The sequence below is a fragment of the Callospermophilus lateralis genome, chromosome 2 (genome assembly GCF_048772815.1).
Source record: "Callospermophilus lateralis isolate mCalLat2 chromosome 2, mCalLat2.hap1, whole genome shotgun sequence".
Lineage (NCBI taxonomy): Eukaryota > Metazoa > Chordata > Mammalia > Rodentia > Sciuridae > Callospermophilus > Callospermophilus lateralis.
Genome location: NC_135306.1, coordinates 105,644,606 through 105,665,120, shown reverse-complemented (window position 1 = coordinate 105,665,120; position 20,515 = coordinate 105,644,606). Strand labels below are relative to the sequence as shown.

The 20,515-nt window shown below is 44.7% G+C and overlaps 1 protein-coding gene across 2 annotated transcripts in view; it reads left to right on the top strand.

The window, feature by feature from the left end:
- The first annotated feature begins 1,847 nt into the window (after window positions 1-1,847).
- Ubash3b (ubiquitin associated and SH3 domain containing B) overlaps window positions 1,848-20,515 on the top strand; it is a 145,160-nt gene continuing 126,492 nt past the window's right edge. Inside the window, exon 1 of one of the 2 annotated variants that reach the window (XM_076843676.2) lies at window positions 1,848-2,028. In XM_076843676.2, the coding sequence (XP_076699791.2) occupies window positions 1,868-2,028 (161 nt within the window). In that variant the 5' untranslated portion in view covers window positions 1,848-1,867. The remainder of the gene's footprint in view (window positions 2,029-20,515) is intronic. The other variant, XM_076843677.2, reaches the window with a different exon arrangement.

Below are 20,515 nucleotides of genomic sequence, written 5' to 3'. Positions count from 1 at the left end.
TCCCCAACACACCAAGCAGGGAAGGGGTAGAGGGCTGCTGTTTCTGGACAATCCTGTGTATGCAATACTAGGTTACTATGATTCATACACATGAGACAAATGGGGCTGTTGAGGGGAGAATAACTTGCCCAGGAGCCTCAGTGGGTAAAAGTTCTAACAATGCACTTATGAGATAAACGATCTTCCTTGGGTCTTTGAGCTGAATTTTCTCATCTATAAAACTGGGATAATAAAAATACACACCTCATAGGGCACTGTAAAAATTAAATGTGTTAATTCATTCATTATACTTAGCACAATTATTGGCACATACAAAAGTCCAATAAATGTTAAGTTTTATTATTATGCAGAAAAGAGAATCTGCTTGGGTTTATACCATGCCTCTTTTGTTACAACAAGTGGTGCTCTGTCCCAGACTGAGGACAATAAGAAAGAGTCCTACTCCCTTAGCCAAATTTATGATGTGGGTCATGGAGCAATGTTAATCATGACTTCCAACTATGAGGTGGGTGGGAAGCATTTAGTCCAACCTGTGGTGCAACTCATTTGTTGTTGCTGTGCAGCTCTGATTTTCCCCCCTTTCTGGTACCAATGATTGAACCCAGGGGCACTAAACCATTGGGTCATATCCCCAGCCCTTTTTATTTTTTTTTTAATTTTGAGACGGGGTCTCCCTAAGTGACTTAGGACCTCAATAAGTTGCTGAGGCTGTCTTTGAACTTGCAATCTTCCTACCTCAGCCTTCTGAGTCCCTGGGATCACAGGTGGGCACTACTGTGCTCAGCTGATCCTGTTTTTGTTGTTGTTGTTGTTTGTTTGTTTGTTTGTTTATTTTTGAATGCTTTTGTTGACAGGACACTCACTTCCTTGTGAGAATCAGCCTCTTGGTATAATTTTCCCTCTTCCTCTATGCTCCTAAACCTTTCTTTCTGCCCTCCTCCTTTTTCCTGTCTTCTTTCATTCTCTCTTCTCCCTTCCAGCCTGTCCTCTCAACTCCTTGGTTCAGTCAGTTTCAAAAGTCCGAGGACCCACTTTTCCCCAGAAGGCCCGTCCAGTCACAGCTCAGTCACGGAGAGTGTGGCAGGTCTTCAGTGTAGACCTTGGCTAGCTGATGGGAACTCGGCCGCCAATGGTCATAACAATTCTTTAGGTTTTGCAGGATCCTTTGGAGGCAAAACCTTTAACTGGGCCTTACTGGTCTTGGCTTCGGGTCCATTAATGCCATCCATCAGTGCACCCGATTTCCATTATTTAACCTCATCAAGAACCAAATAAAACTTAAAAGGGTTGATCTGAAATCTGGAGGCCCCGCAGGTCGATATGCAAGACCAGGAGAAGGCTGGGCCTCTGAAGTGACGCTCTGAAGCTAAGCACACTGGCAGCCTCTGTCGTTGGAGTCTTCTGCCTCGAAGCTGACCCACTGAAGCTCGAACCCAAGCGCGAGTAGCCTGGGACAGCGCTGCCGCTTTAAGAGAGGGGCGGGGCCCGAGTACAGGCCGGTCAGGGCCAGCCCACCAGGCTCCTTTTCCTTTTTGATCCATTCAAAAATTACTCATTGCAAATTCCCGGACTGCTTGCCGAGGAGAAGGAAAGGGGCGGAGTAGGGAGGGCGACCGCAGGCGCAGCGCTGGGAGCACCCGGGGCCCGCCTGGCTGACGGCTGGTCCCGCAGAAGCTGCTTGCCAGCGTCTGGCTCCGGTGGCCTCACCAGGAAGCGTCAGAGTCTCGACACTAGGGAAGCTCGGAGCGCCGCCTCCGCCGCCGCCGCCACTCGCCTGGCTGGCGATCGCGGAGCCCCCTCCCCTGGTCCGGCCCGCGCCGGACGACCGGCTCGGGAGCCTTGCCTGGCAATGGCTGGCCGCTAAGCCATGGCTCAGTACGGCAACCCCAGCCCGCTCGGCATGGCTGCGAGAGAGGAGCTGTACAGCAAAGTCACCCCCCGGAGGAACCGCCAGCAGCGCCCCGGCACCATCAAGCATGGATCGGCGCTGGACGTGCTCCTCTCCATGGGGTTCCCCAGAGCCCGCGCGTAAGTGACTGGCTGGGAGTCCCGGCGACCTCTCCCACACCGCACGGCCGGCCCTCGGCTTCGCTCCGGCTCGCCTCCCGGCGTCTGCCTGACAAGCGGCGCGCTCCCCGCTGCCCACGACCTGTTGGGGGCAGAATGGGCGCGAGAGCAGCCCGGGATTCCTCTCCGGGCCCTGGTACTGGAAAAGAGGCGGCGGGGGAGCGCTGGGCTGAGGACTTGATTCGGGTTGTCCAAAGATTGGGGACACGGGTATAGTGTTCGAGTCCCGGTTAGGGTGCTCCGAACCCAGTGCGCGGGCCCTGCGGGTGGAGCTAAGCGGTTCTGTCGCGCGCGCTTCCCGAGGTCGCCTGCGTTGAGCTCCCTGAAGAGGAGGGGCCCCTTGGAGGACTCTGGCAACCTCTCCATCCGGAATGCTGGGCTGGCTTGGGACCCTCTGGTGACTGGGAAAGGGCAAGGGGTTGCGGGGCAGGGAAGCCGGCGCCCCCCCCCACCCCCCTGTAGCGTCTTCCAGCTCCGGATGTCGGTCTCTGGTTTGGTCTCCCTCCGGAGTAGGAGGAGCGGGAGCGTGGGTGTTGCTGCGTGTTCATTGATAGGGAGGATGGAATGAGGGGAAGCGATTCCTCCAGGGGACCCGGGTTCTCGTCAGTGGTGACGGCAGTGCAGAAATCTGTGGGTGCCTGAAAGTAAGGAGGGGGAGCTGTCCTCCTTTTTCCTTCCTCCCAGAAGGTGGGCTCGGGAAGGGCAGAGAGAGCGCAGGTGGCTGCCGGGACAGCCAGCTGGGTGAGAAGATGCCTGATTGCCAGCACCCGGGCAGCAGCAGCAGGCAGTCTTCTGAAGCTGGTCAATTCGAGTCTGGGGGCTGGAACCCTGCCTAAGAGGAAACCAGAGCCCGGTGGCCAGACCCCTCTCCCCAGTTGGAGAAGTGAGGGCACAAAGCCTGGGTTCTTGCTGCTCCTTTCAATTACATCACCTGAACAGGAGAGTTGGGCAAACTTTAACAGAAAGGGCCAAGCAAATGAAAGTTCTTTCTTTTCTCCTCCCCCTACACCCCACAAGATGGTAACTCTAGGTCTCCCTCCTTTGTCTCTGGTGAACTTTATTCTTTACTAACTTGACTGTACCCTAACCTCTTTATCAAAGCAAATTCATGAATTTCTCATTCCACCCAGCCACTGGGACAGGTTGGAGTTGTGTTGACCACATTTCATGGAAGGTAGCAACATGGACCAAAGGTTTCTGCCTTCCATTGACTTCCAAGCATGAAGGCTCCAATTCTGGATGCCAAAATTGATGGGAGAAGATGTGGTGGGCTCTGCTGGGGTGTGTCAGGTGTGAGTGCTGCAAGGTAGGTCCTTCCTAAGAATGACAATGTGCATAGCTCTTCTTAAGAGCTGGAGGTAGCATCTGGGAATGCTGCAGAATTAGCTTAGTCCTAGCCTCATTCTTTTCTGAAATGAGGCCAGCATTAAAGACCTGAGTTGCTTAATTAAGGGAAAAAGTACTTAGCTGGACTCCTTACACTGTCATATTTGCTATTCAGCAGGCTTTAAAGGAATATTTTTTCCTGAACTGAATCCAGGAGGCCTTGCCCAGGTCCTTGACACATTAGTGCGATGGTCTAATTTTGGCTTGTTCTACTCCTGAAAATTTCATAAGAGCTAGCATTTATTGGATACTTACTAGATACTATTCTAAGTACTTTATCTTTATTACCCATCCCCCCCACAAACTAATGAGAAAGGTACTATTTGCCCATTTTATGAATTGGGAAACTGAGACTTGTAGAGGTTCCATAACTTACTTAAGGTCACAATAGTAAGCAGTGAAGCTGGAATAGGAACCCAGGCATTGTGTCTGCACTGCCAGGTCTCATATCTAGGGACAAGATGTGAATGATTAAATGTGGGGGCAATGATCAGAGCAGTTCCTGACACGTAGGACACAGTCCTTAAGTGTTAAATGCTGAATGAGTTTCCCATGGCTGCTGTAATAAGTGACTAGAAATGGTGTGCCTGAAATCAACAGAAATGTATTTTCTCATGACAAAATCAGTATATCTCTGAGCTGAAATCAAGGTGTCAGCAAGGCCATACTTTTTCTGGAGGCTCAAGGGGATAATTCATTTCATATTTCTTCCAGTTTCTAATGACTGCTGGCATTCCTTGGCTTGTGGCTACCTTATTCCAATCTCCGTCCTTATTGTTATATTGTCATCCCCTCTTTATGCCAGATCTCCCTTTGCATGTCTCTTAGAAATCTTGCATTACATGTAGCAATTTGGTGGTGGTGGTGGTGGGTATTAGGGATTGAACCCAGGCCTCCTGCACCCCAGGAAAGCACTGTACCACTGAGCAACACCTCAGCAAACCCCACCCACTTTTTTTTTTTTTTTAAAGAGACAGTATCTTGTTAAGTTGCTCAGGCTGACCTTGAACTTGCAATCCTCCTGCCTCAGTATCTTGAGAAGCTGTGTGTGTGCTCCTGAACCTGACTCTATTTATTTGGTACTGGGGATTGAATCCAGAGATGCTTTATGCTTTATTACTGAACAACATCCTCTGCCCTTTTTATTTTTTATCTTGAGGGGGGTCTTTCTAAGTTGGTTAGGACCTCACTAAGTTGCTAAGGCTGGCCTTGAACTTGTTGTCCTCTTGCCTCAGCCTCCCGAGTTGTTGGGATTACAGGTGTGTGTCACCACCACCCAGCTATTTTTTAACTGATATATGAAATAAAAATTATACATATTAATGGGGCACCGTGTATTGTTTTGATACATGTATATGTTTAAATAGGGCTAAACTTAAGTATCACTTCAAATATTTAATCATTTCTTTACGGGAAAAATTTCAAGATATTTTCTTCTAACTCTTTGAAATATTTGGTACATTATTGTTATTTATAGTCATATGCATGCTATGCAGAGATAGCACACTAGAGCTTCTTGCTCCCATGTAACTGTAACTTAGTACCCATTGATCAATCTCTTCCTATTTCTTCCTCCTCCTACTCTCCCTGGCCTCTGATAAACCAACATTTCTTTCAAATATTATGAGATGAATTTTTAGATCTCACATGTAGTACTTGTCTTTCTGTGCCTAATTTTTTCACTTAACATAATGATCTTCCATTTCTATTCAAATGACAGGATTTCATTCTTTTTTTTTTTTGGCTGAATAGTATTCCATTATGTATAAGAGGATATGTATGTTTGCACTTGACCCACTTGGACAATCCAGAACAATCTCCCCATCTCAAGATGGTGAACTTAGTCATATTTGCAAAGTCCTTTCTTTGTCATGTAAGGTAGCATACACATGTTCTAAGAATTAGGTTGTGGCTATCTTTTGAGGAGTCATTATTTAGTCTATCATAGCTACTCTTATTATTGCGCCTGGTGCTGCCTTTCTTTACCAAAGTTAGTAACAGAGAAGGCCTGGTGGGAGGGAGGTGGAGTTTTCTGTTCTCTCTTAAATTCTGTGTCCACATGCCCAGGGCTCTTAGAGGTCATCTGATCTAGCTCAACTCCCTGAGCAGGCCTAATCTTCTCTACCTTATCCCAGAAAGGCTAGTGCAATTGGCTTTCCCCTCAATAACTCAGATCTGTAACGAGAGGGGTCAGATTTCAGAGAGCAGACTTTCAACTTCATTCTGGAGAACTGAGAAGAAAGATTGCAAGGGCATCAGGCTCCACTGATAAGAAACTTCTTTCTCAAGTCCTCTGCTTGGAGGAAGGAGCAAGATGAAAATCTAAAACAGGAAAGAACAGGTCCAGGAGGAAGGGATGAGAATGATATCCAGGACGCCTTGAGAAGGGATGAGAATGACGTCCCAAGCATGGCCCTTGGGAGAGTGGTGGCAGCAAGGCCAGGTTTTTCCTGGAGGCGTAACTGGGTCTGGAGTAGTGAGAAGCAAGAAGGGACACACCTTGGCTGGGCTCTGGGTGGGCTGCAGAGAGGACAGAGGCCAGGAAGGCCTGGTCCCATTTCAGCCTATGCTGTGCTGAGCTGCAGGCTTGAAAAGTCACTTAACCCCTAAGGGCATGGCTGGTGCCCTCTCAGGGGAACATGCTCAATGAGTATATGCTTGTTAAGTGCTTGACAGAGCTAAAAGCACAGAATGGCAGGGCTGAGCCCAAGCAGGGAGACGTGGAGTGTGCTCTCTCTTGCTCATTACTCCTGGAGCTAGGCTTGGGTTTTTTTCAACCCATAAGAATTTCAGGCCAATGTAGACACTGCTGTAGAAGAAACTTCCCATGGAGAAAGGTGGACAGTGGAGATCTTGTGGGATGCATGTGTGTGGTGTGGAGCAAGGAGGTCTTAGGGACGAAACAGGAAGGAAAATTTCAAGGGGCCAAAATGGCCTATCCCTTCCTTTTTCTTTCTATACTCATTAGCACTTCCCTGTTCCAAAAGTTCTAAAAATAAAAGTCTAGCTTCCTCCAGGCAAGTGAGGTTGTTGGAAGGAAAAGGTCAAGTGGACGCATGGGCAGAGGCCCCAGGAAGCGGGGGCCCCAGCCAGGAGAGGGGCTGAGCATGACGCCTGAGAAGGCAGGACAGGAACTCTGATAAGAGCTGTGTGGTGTGCACCCGACTTCCTGCAAAGCACCAAGGTCCCCTGCTGATCTCTATGGCCTCTGGGGGACTGAGGGTCCTATGCTACTTTAGCCTGGGGCCAACTGTGGGCCTTAGAGTAAGTCACTAAATAATTGAATCTTAGGAGTCTTTGCTGGTACAACCCTGATCTGTTTCTTATTTTTATTTTTTGAGGCTGCCTATGGCTGGAACTTTCTTTGTCTACAGCAAATGACTTGGGTATGTTTCCTCAATGGATAAGAGATAATAATTTTGGGAGCTGGGGGGTTGGCTGCTTAGTGGTAGAGTAATAGCTTAGCATGCAAAAGGCCCTGGGTTCCATCCCTGGCACTGCAAAAAAAAAAAAAAGGAAAAAAAGAAAAAAGCAAAAAAATAGTATTTTTGAGTAAGGAGTAAGGAACTGACAGAAGTTGAGTATCCTAAGTTTCAGTCCAGCTTGATACCTGAAGCTTTTAGGTCTTGCATTTAACCCCTTTCCCTCAGTACCGTGATCAGCTTCTGTGCATGGTAATACCTGCCCTGTTAACTCTAGAAGCTTTGCAAAGATTAAACAGGAGAATGGATAGAAAAGACCTTGTAAATTTACAAAATGAATTTGAACACTAGATTTTATTATGGTCTTATTTTGCTGGACTAGAAGAAAAGCAAGGAGGAGAGATGGTAGTGGAGGTGTCTGGTAAGGATTTACATGAACTATTGGATTGTTTTTTTGTTTTCCAACTGAGAATATTTGAACACTGTTCAATGTTAAGGAGCAAAACAGAAGGAAAGAGCTGGAATAAGCGCGCCTCCAACTTGGCTTTGGACAGTGAGCTCTGTTAGCTATGCCTCACTGCCCAAAGATAAAGGCAGCTCGAAGCAGGCTCCAGAAGGAATTGAGAAGCAACCTCCAGAGCCCGGGAATTGAAGGATCTAGTTTCTCTGGCTTTCTCCAGCTTACCTGTTGGTTGACATTGGATCCTCCAAAAGCACTTGGTCAAACCAGCATCTCTGAAATGTCTCTGACTCTGGCCTGGGATCTGTGGCTCCTTTCCTAGTGGCTGTGTTGGTTAGAAAGAGAAGACAAATAGGGGCCCACATGGAGATGAAGTGTAGGGCAAGGAAGTCTCTAGGTGGGCAGGTCTTATAGAAGGTCACGGCAAGGAAGTCTCTAATCTATCTGCCATAAAACAGTGCACACATGCACATGACATTTGTGTTTTTATGTAATTTAAAAATTACTCTCACATGCATTAAATATCCCCCTTAATTAACACAACAGAGCTGTAAATTTGAGTGGTTGAGCACACGTTGTCTTAAAGGCAAGGAGATTTGAGGTTCAGTGGAGTTTAGGGACTTGCCCACAGTCACACAGTTGGTGCAAGGAGACCCTGTTGCCATTAACAGCCTCAGGCTGCAACTTCAATTCCAGCGAACTTTTTAGGCTACACAGAGGTCCTGATTTAAAAGTAAAGACCCTTTATTTCTTTCTCTTTTTTTATGGTACTGGGGATTGAATCCAGGACTTTTACACATGCTAGGCAAGCTCTCTACCACTCAAGTTTTGAGACAAGGTCTTACTTAATTGTCCAGGCTGACTTCAAACTCATTATCCTCCTGCCTCAGGCTTCTGAGATTACAGTTCCACTGTGTCTGGCTAAAAGGAAAGACCTGGACATGCCTTCTTTTTAAGTTCATTGATGTAAAACTATGTACAATAAATTAAACCTACTTCAAGATTGATGCATTTGGACAAATGAATGTACCATGTAATCACCAAAATAAGACACAACACATCCATTGCAAAGGGATAGCAGTTTTCTTGTATCCCTTTGCAGCTTTCTGTCCTGGGCAGCTTTCTGTCTGCTTTCCATCATTATAGATTACTTGCATTCAGGAGTCATAAAATATAGCACAGAAGTACCTGGCTTCTTTTTTTCAGCATAATAGGTTTTTTTTTTTAATCTATTATTATTTTTCTCTTTTTGATACTGGGAATTGAACCTGGGGGCACTTTACCACTGAGCTACATCCTCACATCTTATTTATTTATTTATTTATTTGAGAAAGAGTCTCACTAAGTTGCTTAGGCCTAGCTAAGTTGCTAAGGCTAGTTTCAACTTTAAATCCTCCTGACTTGGCCTCCCAAGTCACTGGGACTACAACATATTTTTTTTTGATCCAGATCTTCCATGTATCAGTAATTTGTCTCTTTTGATTGACCTTGAAGTTTCAAATGTGCTAGTAGCATAATTATAACCACTTGCACATAACTTATATGAAAATTCTCTGTTACGCCCTAATTTCTAATAATATCTTAGGTTTTTAGACCATTTAGAGATGACAGAGCAGATTCACATCCATAATCACTATCAAGTCTCACTCATAATTTGACCAGAAAATGAAGGGTCAGAAGATTAAATGCCTTGGAGATTGAAGAGCATCTTGTCTTCTGGCTCTGTCCCCTGCTTGGGGACAGCTGCCTCAGACTCCAGCTGTCTGGGGACTGTCTTTGCCAGAACCAAAGGTTTTGCTTCTCAGAGGCAGCAAACCTAGGGAGTCCTATGTCCTGCCAGCACTGTCCAGCTGGCCATGGCTTGGTGGTGCTGTCAGTACCTTCACTATCCCTGCAGGCTCACGTGCAGGGGGCTGTCCCTGTACAGGAACATATGGAAACTGAAGAGCCCCATCTTTATCCGCTCTATCCCTCTGCACAGAAGTTTGAACTCATGGCAGTGGTCCGGACAGCCTGGGTTTGAATCCTAGCTCTGACCCTCACCAGCAGGTGAGCCTGGGCAAGTTGCCTCTGTTTTCCTATCTATACATTTGTTTGGTTTTGTTTTTGAGATGGGGTCTCACTATGTTGTCTAGACTCACCTTTAACTCCTGGGCTTAAGTGATCCTCCTGCTTTAGCCTCCTTAGTAACTAGGACTACAGGTACCTGCCACCATGCTCAGCTCTGTCTATAAAATTTTTGCAATATAAATGCTCACTTCAGAGAATGCTGTGAGCATTCAGAGGACTGGCTCATGCAAGCAGTTGGAGAGTGTCTGGGTTTCAGTAATGAGGGCAGGTTCTCCTGCCACTCAAGTGCTGAATCCTGTATGGCTTCCTTTGTGGCCTTGGCTGCTATGCGCTTTTACTCACTCCTCTCTGAGTTGGGACACAAAATAGTGAGATGCAGTAAAGGCCAACGTATGCTTTCCCCCTCAGTACTGCATTCTGCTCCCATGTGCATCTCTCTCTCTCTCTCTCTCTCTCTCTCTCTCTCTCTCTCCCCCCCTTCTCTCTCTCGCTCTCTTTCTCTCTCTCTCTCTCTCTCTCCAGAAGGCCCTGACAGGATGCCAGGCCTAAGCCCAAGCAGACCCAGAGTAGAGCCAGCCCTCACCAAGCCACTGACTGTAATAAATGGCTGGGCTTAGGGACTCGAAGGGTTACCATATGGTTGTCTTCTGATTACTCTCAAATGGAATCAGAGTCAAGGCCTGGAGAAAGAGAGAGACACCCTAGAATAGATCATTTCATTTGCACTGTGATGGGCACAGCCTCAAGCAGGATGCAGAATCAGTGCCAAGAGAATGATGCCTGAGGTCCTATAGGGACTGAAAGCCCTGTTTTCTTCTCTGAGGATTCTCCACGGGCCACTGGGTTTTTGCCCAAAGGCTTCTGGGAGAATCACTGGTTTTTCTCTATTCCTTAGAAGATAGGCAGTGGATATAACAGTGGCCAGAGTCCTCTGCCAGGAGCTCAGGGTACATGATAGGTGATCCCTTTCTTGTTTCATCTTGTTAACATCCCCATTTTCCTAGCGATGTTGCAGTCATGCCACCAAAAATCTTCCCTAGTGGTCCTCTGAACCGCAGGAATTTTACATTTTCTAGGTCTGAGGGAATAAAGATTTACTGAGTGTCCAAGGCTCTGGACTCTGTCACACCCCACAGGGAGCCCAGTGGTAACACACCATGAAGACAAGCTAGATCACCTTTCTTTCAGACCACGGCTTTGTCCTCTGTTTATTAATTGCTTGGATTCACATACGTCCTTTTCCTTCCCAGGCCTCAGTAGTCCTAACTATAAAAGGGGTTGAACTCAAGCACCTCCAAGATCCTCTGCAGTTGTGATGACTCCAGGATGACAAGGATAGCGGTTTTGAAAAGCCGGAGGATGTTTTCACTGCCTCATGTATTCTTTTCTATTCCAGAGCATTTGGCCTTTCTATATTTACATTTGTCTTGTTTTTTCCACAGTGCTTTACTATCAAATTCATCTCCTCATCCTTTAAAGACAGCTCTTCAGGACTATTGATATTCCAGAGAGTAAATAAATGGAAAAAAAGAAAGATATGAGGCAGTTACAACAGTAGGGAGTCATTTAACTAGTATGCATTAGAATAATTTTCAAATTGGTACATAATGTGCTTTCTTGCAAAATGCAACCAAAGTGCTGGTTAAATAAGAGAGGAGGTGGGTGCCTTGATCCCAGCACCTGGAGTAAATAAATTCTTCATGGACACCTTTTTAATTAAAGGGACAGCTTTCCTTCTGTGGAGTCGCCAGCTGTTTGTGTAACACTTCCCGTTGTGTTCCCTGGCCCCTGTGGAAGCATAAACATTCTTGTACATAAAGCAACCGTGGCAGTGAACTCCACCAGGGCCAGGGCTGTTCCCACACGGAGTGGGAAGCTGAAAGAAACTCCAACATAGCAGCTCACAGCAGTCCGGAAAATGCCACGGGGAAGCTGACAGCACAGATGGCCAGAGGCAGCCGAATGTTCTCCATTCCTTTCAGATTTTGTTAGAGGAACCCTTTCTGTGAATCAGGTAGCAGGATCGTTTAGAATCCCACTTCCGTCTGGACTGTGCCCTGTTTAAAAATATTTATGGAGTGCATTCGCTTTCTAAATATTTATTCTTTTATCCTGGATAGGAAGCACTTAAAGAATAGGAAAGAAATCTGCCTCCATGCTGCCTTTGTGTACAGTCTATTTAACCGCACACAGACCATGCACAACTACGCAGGTTGCTGGAGTCTCAGGCAGTGGCATCTGTACTCTCATTTCTCAATCAGCTTCTACTTGAACTGCCTGCTTGCTCATCTTTTCTTTTTTTTTTTTTCTGATCAGATTTTCCCCACCTTCAAGAACTAATTCAACCACAGCACATTTGGCTTCCCTTCCCTTTGCTTCCCCCTTCTCTCTTTTCATCTCATCTCCCTCAAACCTCATTAAGCATCATTAATCCCCTATGAAGCCAGCAAGACAAAGGGGATTATCCCCATATTACCTACAAGGATACAAAGTGAACTGCTCAAGGTCCTCAGCCACTTTCTCCCTGAGAAATTCCCTGTGTGATGCCATTTTTTTAAAAAAAAAAATATGTAGACACAACACTACATATTCATGGGCAACTATTTTAGCCTGTGAGTATAGGACCTGGGAGCACATGGATAATTAGATGTAGTCTCTGCCCTTGGGGAACTGACACCCTAGTGTGGAAGATGGAAAGTTGTGATAAAGGGTGGTAAATGTAATGCAAGAAATAGAAGACACAACTGTATGAGAGGAGGAGGAGGAGAATATAACCAGACATGGAGCATTGAATTAAATCTGAAGCAGCCCTCTTCTTCAGGTTGAGAGGAGGGCTTTGAAAAGACCAGTAGACAATTCAAATGATTTCATATTACAGGTCAAGCATCCTTAATCCAAAATTCCAAAATTGAAAATGTCCCAAAATTTGAAACTTTGAGCACTAACATAATACGGCAAATGACAAATTCCACAAGTGACCACATGTAACAGGTAACAGTCAAAATCAGGCATACTAAAATTGTATGAAATTACCTCCAGCCTATGTTTATGAGGCTTATATGAAATATAAATGAATTTCATGTTTAATCTTGGGTCTAAGATATTATATATATATATATGCAAATATTCTAAAATCTGAAAAAAAAAGTTATCTAAAAATCCTAAGTACTTTTAGTGCCAAGCATTTTGGATAAGGGATACTCAACCTATATATACAAGTATAAGATACTGCATTGGGAAAATCCTCCAGAGTCAGAATCTTGGAACATAGAGCTTACCTAATCCAACACACTCTTTTCAAATTAAGTAAAATGAGACTAGCAAATGAAGTGGCTTGCAAGATTTAATAGCCAGTCTGTGACCAAATGGAAGCTTAGGTTGTTGACCCCTAGTGTAGACCATGATTTGCTTTTTCCACATCAGGCTACCCTGAGTCCAGGCTCCAAGAAATAGACTTCTATTAAGGTTTGGCTCTGCTTTCTGGAAGCATGGGCTGACCTATTGTTTGAATCAGCCCTTTCTTATTGTTCTTTGTCTTTTCTTTTCCTTTTGCTTCCTTCCTATTGCTGGCTACTTGTGTGCATCTCAGCTGATAAGAGGACAAAATTCACTTGTCCATAGGCCAGTTGGAATGGGTACACCTGAGGAGTGTCAGATGGTTGGATAAGGAAGTACTATTCACACAAGAGAGTGAAGGATGTGTTGGAGGGGGCCTGTAATTGTCTCAGTCACCACCCCCCTCCCCTCCATGAAGGTAAGAACAAGTTACATGCTGCTATGGGGTAAAGAATTTTGGCTTTAAAGACAAAAGACTGAATTCAAGTCCTGGCTGTTACTTTCTAAGGGTGTGGTTTGGAGAAAGTTATTTCTACAAGTTGGATAAATCAAAGTGAAGCAATGGATATAAAAGTTAAAAAGTCATGCACACACAAAAGGTTACTATTATTTGGTATCAGCAGTTGAGTCCTGGTACTTTTGGGATCTCCTAAAAACCCTAAGATCTGTGGGTTCTGTGTGGTGATAGAGGGCACTCATCATATGTTATTGTTTCAGAGGCTAGTCCCATTAGGATGAGGATATATGGGCCACTTGAGAAGCCAGTTGCACAAAAACGAACACTTCCTTCTGGAAGCTTTAGTTTTTACTTCATCTCTCTTGAGTACTTGGGACAAGAGTCATAAGCAGTTAGCATGTGACTCTTATGAAACATGAAAGGTTTTGTAAATGATAGCGAGTATGGCCAAAGTCATGTGTAATAGTATTCTTTTGCTGCTATAACAAATTTCCACAAATTCAATGACTTAGATCAGCACAGATTTGTTCTCTTACAATTTGGACATCAGAAATTCAAAATCCAAAATCCAAAATTACAGACTAACATCAAGGTTTCCCCAGAGCTTCATTCTGTCTAGAGGATCCAGAAAGGACTGTGTCCTTGACTTTTCTAGGTTTTGAATTCCTGAGTTAGGGGTACATTCCTCCACCTTCCAAGAACATTGCTCCAACCTCTGCTTTGTGGCCACCTCTCCTCTCCCTAACTTATGAGGACTCTTATGATTGCATCTCTCCAGCTTAAGAACATTGGCTTCATCACATCTGCAGAGTCCCCCTTGCCATGTAAAGTGACATATTCACAGTTGAAAGGATTGACAGCTCTAGGAGGCTGTCATTCCGTCCATCACAGTATGTGTGTATGATACTTCTCACAGGAGAGGGGTCTACTAGGCTCATCTTGTCTCCTCACCCTTACCATTCCCAACTCAAGCACTTCACATTTGCTGAGTGCCTACTGTATGCCTTCATGATATTTTAAGTACTTCCTATGTGTATTATTTTGTTTATTTCTAATAATGAACCCAGGAGACAGGAACAACTATTATCCTCATTTTAAAGATGAGAGACTAAAACACAGAAAATCTAACTCTCCTGAGATCACACAGCTAGTAAGCGGTAGAACCAGGATGCAAACCCCGGGCTGTCTGACTCCCAGAGTTGGAATTCTTAACCAGCACCCGCATTATTGACATGTGGCTGGTGTCTAGTGGAGCTTGAAGAATAACAGAAGGAAAGGAATTTTAGGTCCAAAGGAATGACATGATGTCCCTAGATTACCCAGAACTGGGGTCAAGAGCGTAACCTGATTTGCTCTTTGGTTTGGTCTGTTTCTGGGTCCTTGTAACTGCAGTGTGGTTGCTGTCTAATGATGTGGTCTGGAATCAGGATGATGTTATCTCCCTTTCTGGAAGTGTGTGTGTGTGTGTGTGTCTGAGTATGAGTGTGTGTCTGAGTATGAGTGTGTGTGTGTGTGTGTGTGTGTGTATCTATATCTATATCTATATCTATATATCTATATATCTATATATCTATATATCTATATATATATCTATATATATCTATATCTATCTATCTATATATATATATATATATATATATATATATATATATATATATATATATATCATCCAATTCAGCTCCCAACTGTGGGAGGATTGGAACAGGGTTGTACTTGGGAGTCACAGTTGGGGATCCCAGACTCAGCCTGATGCCGCCAACTGAAAGAACTTGGTTGAAACAGGAAGCATGCTCCTTCTCCTGTGTCCTTAATGAAGGGCTCTGAGGACAGATTGCATAGTAGTTTGTCTGCTACTTGAGTTTGTGCTCAGACTGATGTACATTCAAATTTCTACTCCTCTTTGGGCAGCTTACAAAATTCCTCTAAGCCTCATATTTCTCATCTCTTAAATGAAGGTGATGCTATCTGCCTCAAGGAATTGTCACAATGATTAAAGAGATGAAGCATATAAAAACTGGAAGCTTTAGTTTTTAGTGCAGAGCCTGACCTGTAAGTGCACAATCAATGGCGGATGTGATGAGGAAGGTCCTGATCTTTGGAATCACTGATTTGAGCAGCGTCTAGAAGGGGATTCTAGGTGTTATAAGTTTTTCCAGTCTTTGGCAGGAATGTGTTTCTAAGTTCCCTCCCCAACCTCTTTAAGATCTAGGGTCTGGGAATAAATCATGTTCAGTCAATTTGATAGGCATTCTGGGGAAGGCTGAGAGACGAGGGGAGCCAGTTCAGGGATATGGAATGGCTCTCTTCCTCAACGCACATGGGAGCCACACCATGCCTGCTTTCTGCCTGGCCTCCCAAGTGCACAGAGCTGCTGTTCTCTTTATCAAGAAGAATCCACAGGGCTGGGGTTGTGGCTTAGTGGTGGAACGCTTGCGTGGCATGTGTCAGGCACGGGGTTTGATCCCTGGCACCACATAAACAAACTACATAAACAAAATAAAGCTATGGTGTCCATCCACAACTAAAAAAGAAATATTAAAAAAAGAAAAAGAATCCACAACAATTATAGCCCAGTAGTGATAATGACAAGGGCCCTCTGTGGAAGACAGCGTGTAGGTAAGTCTTGAAAATCAATTGATCCATTGAGATGAGACTCCTGGAGACCCCAGACCTTCAGCAACTTTGCTACATCCGGGTTGAGGAAAGTGGCTGAAGTTCTTATCTTGCTCCAAATGCAATGTGAACGCACAGGCTCACCCGTGGAAGGCTGAAAGACAGCAGCCCCTGGTCATCTGACCACATCAGGCATCACAGAACTTCCAGCATCACTTCATCCATCAAGCCTCGGCAGGATGGTGACAAGGGTGGCTGTTCTCTTGTGGCCTATAGCTGCCAACCCTGCAAACCAGAGGAACAGAGAGACAGCCTCAGGAGGAGGGTATGAACACCAGTAAAAGCACCCTAGCAAGATGTCCTGCTCAATGAGTGCCAGAGGCTGTGGGGTGGGATGACTCTCAGGGGACCTCAAGTAAACAGAGAAGGTTGCTTTTTGCTAGGCAGCTGGCTCTGAGGATGTGGAGGATGAAATCTCAGCATGTCAAGTTGTTTTGCTTTTTGTTTGGTTTCTAAAAATTTTTTCCTCTCCAACTGCTGTAGTCTGGGGAACTAGTCTCTGCTTTTCCGAGTTGTCCTGGGAAACAGTAATGTGGGGCTGTGTATGTTTAGTCTGGAGAAGACTTGATGAAGTAGGGAAGATGTTGAGGCAGGACACAAAGAGGGTCCGGTTTAGTCAACAAAAATTTGCCAAGAGATGCCTGGGCCAGGCTCCCAGGAATTTGCTAATAAGATTTAGAAGCAGAGAGAGCAATAAGGCCCAGTGCCTGACCACAAGGAGTTCCCTACCTCTTGGGACGACAGTCAAGCAGATGACTTTGACATAAGATGATAAGATAGAGAGGGAGGGAAGTTATCTTCTACTAGTATCTGAAAGACTGTCTTATGAAAAGGGTATGATTATTCTGTGAACTCTGAATAGGTGGATATAGTTGCCGAGAACAGGACCAGATTTCAGTTCATGTGGAAAAACAATTTTGGAAACAAGTGGCCCAATGACACTGGCTCTGTCTCCTGAGGTCTTATTTTCTCAGTCTACTTGTGATCAAACTCAGCTGAGCTTCTGATCAGCAGCCCCAGAAGGGCCCAAGTGTCTATATGGAGTTGGAAACATGTCTGATGTCACTGGAGATCAGGCTGGGACCTGACGCCTGTGGGAAGGGACATGGCATTGAAGGCTATCCCTTATGGATTAGCTTCTGGGTATCTGCTACCAGTGAGCTGGGTAGTGATGAGCTGATGGCAGCCCAGCAAGAGCCTCTGGAGAGTTGTGTCTGAGCATGCTCTCTCTTGCTGGATAGGTCTTTACCGATATGTACTCGCCCCTGGCTGGTTTTGAGTCTGTGGCAGTGAGTCGAGCCTAGCATTTTGGGGACCAGGGGTTGGGAGTGGATATGGGTGGAAGTTTATAGAGGCATCCGAAAAAAGATGGCAAGCCAATCCAGTGTAACCAAGTCAGGGAACAGCAGTCACCCAAAGAAGGAGGAAAAAGAACTCTGGAGCTGGAGAGGAGAAGAATGCAGGCCCTGGGGCTCCTGAGGATGACTTTGAACTTGTAATAGAGTTAGGAGGCTGGAATTTTTAGCAGTAAGAGGAATAGCTGTAGGTCAGCCCTTACAATAGAAAATTCCAGAAGGGCTAATGTTCTTTCTGTTATCACTGCAGTTTCTGAGGATAAGGAGAATACATATTGCAGCACATACAAAAAAAATTCACTAAAGAACTTGGGACTCTTTCGGTTTGGTCCTCTTGGCTCTGGAATGGCTTTTCTGAACAGAGAGTTTTCCTCTCTCAAAGAGAAAGAAGAAGATCATGCTAAAGAAGGAAGGAAGCATTCCCCTGTGTCCTCAGCCTTCTCAGTATATGCTGACTCCTGCCACAGTAGTGGAGCGTCATCTTAGAGCAGTATACCTAGGGTTAAGGATGCCTCTCTTTCCTCTTTTCACTAATTTCCTGCTTAATAGGGGTTTGTTTTGTGGATACTGTGCTAGGACCAAAAGAAACAAATACGAATAATAAATGACCTCTGCTACCTTGACACTCCTAGTCTGGTAGGTAAAACAAATGCAAAGTAAGTGAAAATTTTAAAAAGAAGTGAAAAGTGAACCTATAAGTACATCACACTCTGCTAAGTGCCCAGATACAAAGAGATGCTACAGAATCACACAGATTCTAGTGAATAACTCTACCGGGCACCCTTAGTTCTACCAAAGGACAGGAAGTGAATTCAAACAAGTCCTCAAAAGTGTTGACAGTAAATACTATTTATTTATTTACTTATTTATTCACTTATTTAAGGTGCTGAGGATTCAACTCAGGATCTCATGCAGGCCAACCATGCACTCTACCACCAAGCTACATCAGCAGCCTAATTTAATCATTTTATGTACCAGTCACTAGCCATAGCACCTTATAAACACAACCTATCCTTCCCTGAAAACCTAGGCAGTTAGCATGAATAAACCTACCTACAAATGAGGAAATGGAAGCTGGAAAAGTTACTGCACATGTACTATGAATTAGGGACAGAGCTGTTTCTAACCCAAGTTCACCTGACTCCAAAGGCTTTGTCCCTGGACCTATGGATGGCGTGCCTTGGTTTCTGCTTGCTGGCTTATTTTCATTCCTGGATCGCAGCTTTAAACTCACTCACTTTAAACTCCAACACCATGACTGGCAAATAAACGTTCCTGGCAATGAAAGCAGCTGCTGTTTCCTGTGTTTAGAGACCACATTGCAGGGAAGTGTTTTAAGAGTTGTTTTGAGTGTTGCGTCTGCCCCTCCATGCAAAGTGTGGATGCCGCTTCTGAGAAAGAGGAAGGTGACGTGGAATGCTCAGTGTTAGGTGGCAGTTCCCATTTGCTGGGGATTTGCAGGGGAATTTGTATGTCACAGGATGAGATCCGAGCCTTTGTTCTCTTTGGTCTGAGAGCATGTGGTCTATGAAATCAATGGACTGTGAGGTCAAAGTTCTAGTGCTAGCTCAGCTGCTGATGTGTCCTGGAACTTCGGGTGAGACAGTTTATGTCTGCCTTGCCCATCTGTGCAATTTAGTTCTCCAAAGTTGTAAGGAGCACTTCTAATGAGCCAAGCATGGTATAGGTCAGTGGACCTCAGAGATAAACAGTGTACCTCCTGGCCACAGTAACCCCTGCAATTAGGAAAGGCACAGAGACATAAGTGGTAGTCACAAAAGTAAGTATGTTGAAAGGGGAGCTACTGGTCCAGTTTTCAAAGGACCAACTTGGAATGGCAGGGAATCTGGAAAGTCTTAATTAAATAAAGACTTGCCATGGTGCTAACTCATCACCATCCTGAAGAAAGTAGTAAATAGTTTTTCCATTTTACAGATGAGAAAAGTGAGACAGATACATTAAAAGGGTTAACCAATTTGGAAGGACTCTACAAATGTATTCAGATTCATCTGGATTTGGAGCCCATTGTCTTTCCACCTTACCCAAAAAGCCCTTTGAAGATTTCATTTATTGGGGGGACTGGGTGTGTTCTATAAAAATTGTTTTTAGTTTTTTTCGGTACTGGGGCTTGAACCCAGGGCCCTACCCTTGCCAGCCAATAGCTCTACCACTGAGCTACAAGATCCCATCCCCTCGAGATTCCATTTTATTTGCTTATTTATTATTTTTTTATGTTGCTGGGGCCTCACACATACTAGGCAAGTGCTCTACCATTTAGCTATGTCTCAGGTCCTTTTTATTTTATTCTGAGACAGGCTGGCTTTGAGCTTGGGATCCTCCTGACTGTAACTGGGATGACAGGTATGCAGAGCTGAGGATTCCATTTTAAAGTTTCAAAATACTGACAATCTGACATTCCTCCACTGTGGAGTTGTCTTCCATTTCCTTCCCAAGGCTCTTTATGTGTCTGAGTATCATGATTGCTGTCAATCAGGAGTTAATCACAGTCTGGCTGCCGCTTGTCTTTCCATCCTCTTCTCTTCCACCCTCCACCCCCTATAACCGTGCCCTCTGTGCAGCTCAGCCCCTTTGATTTCTTAAGTGATATTTTCAGTACCTCTGGGTCTTGCTTAAATTCATTTATCAATCAATAAATGTTTTCTTCCTGGGTGCATTTTTATCTCTTAGGTGAGATCTTTTTTTTTCTTCTATTTTAAAAAATATTTTTTATTTGTTCTTTTTAGTTATACATGACAGTAGGATGTATTTTGACATCATACATACATGGAGTATAACCTCCCATTTTTGTGGTTGTACAAGATGTAGAGATACACTGGTCATGTATTCATATATGAACATAGGAAAGTTAGGTCCAATTCATTCTACTGTCTTTCCCATTCCCATCCCATCTCCCTTCTCCCCACTCCCCCAACACGTCCAATCCAGTGAACCTCCACACCTCCTTCCCACCTTTTGTGTGTCAGCATCCGCATGTCAGAGAGAACATTCAGTCTTTGATTTTTTAGGATAGGCTTATTTCACTTAGCATGATAGTCCATTTACTGGCAAATGCCATAATTTCATTCTTCTTTATGACTAATATTCTATTGTGTACCATATTTGGTGAGATCTGTTATATCCTCTTCAAATATTCTTGTCTTTTGAGAAAAGTCTTCAGATTGTCATAGTTGGCTTACATCAGTTTCTCAGACTGGGCTCTGCCTCCTGAGAGTGGTGTCTGAGGTGTCCTGGTGCTTCGTGCTTAGTCAGAACTTAGTTCACTCATTTA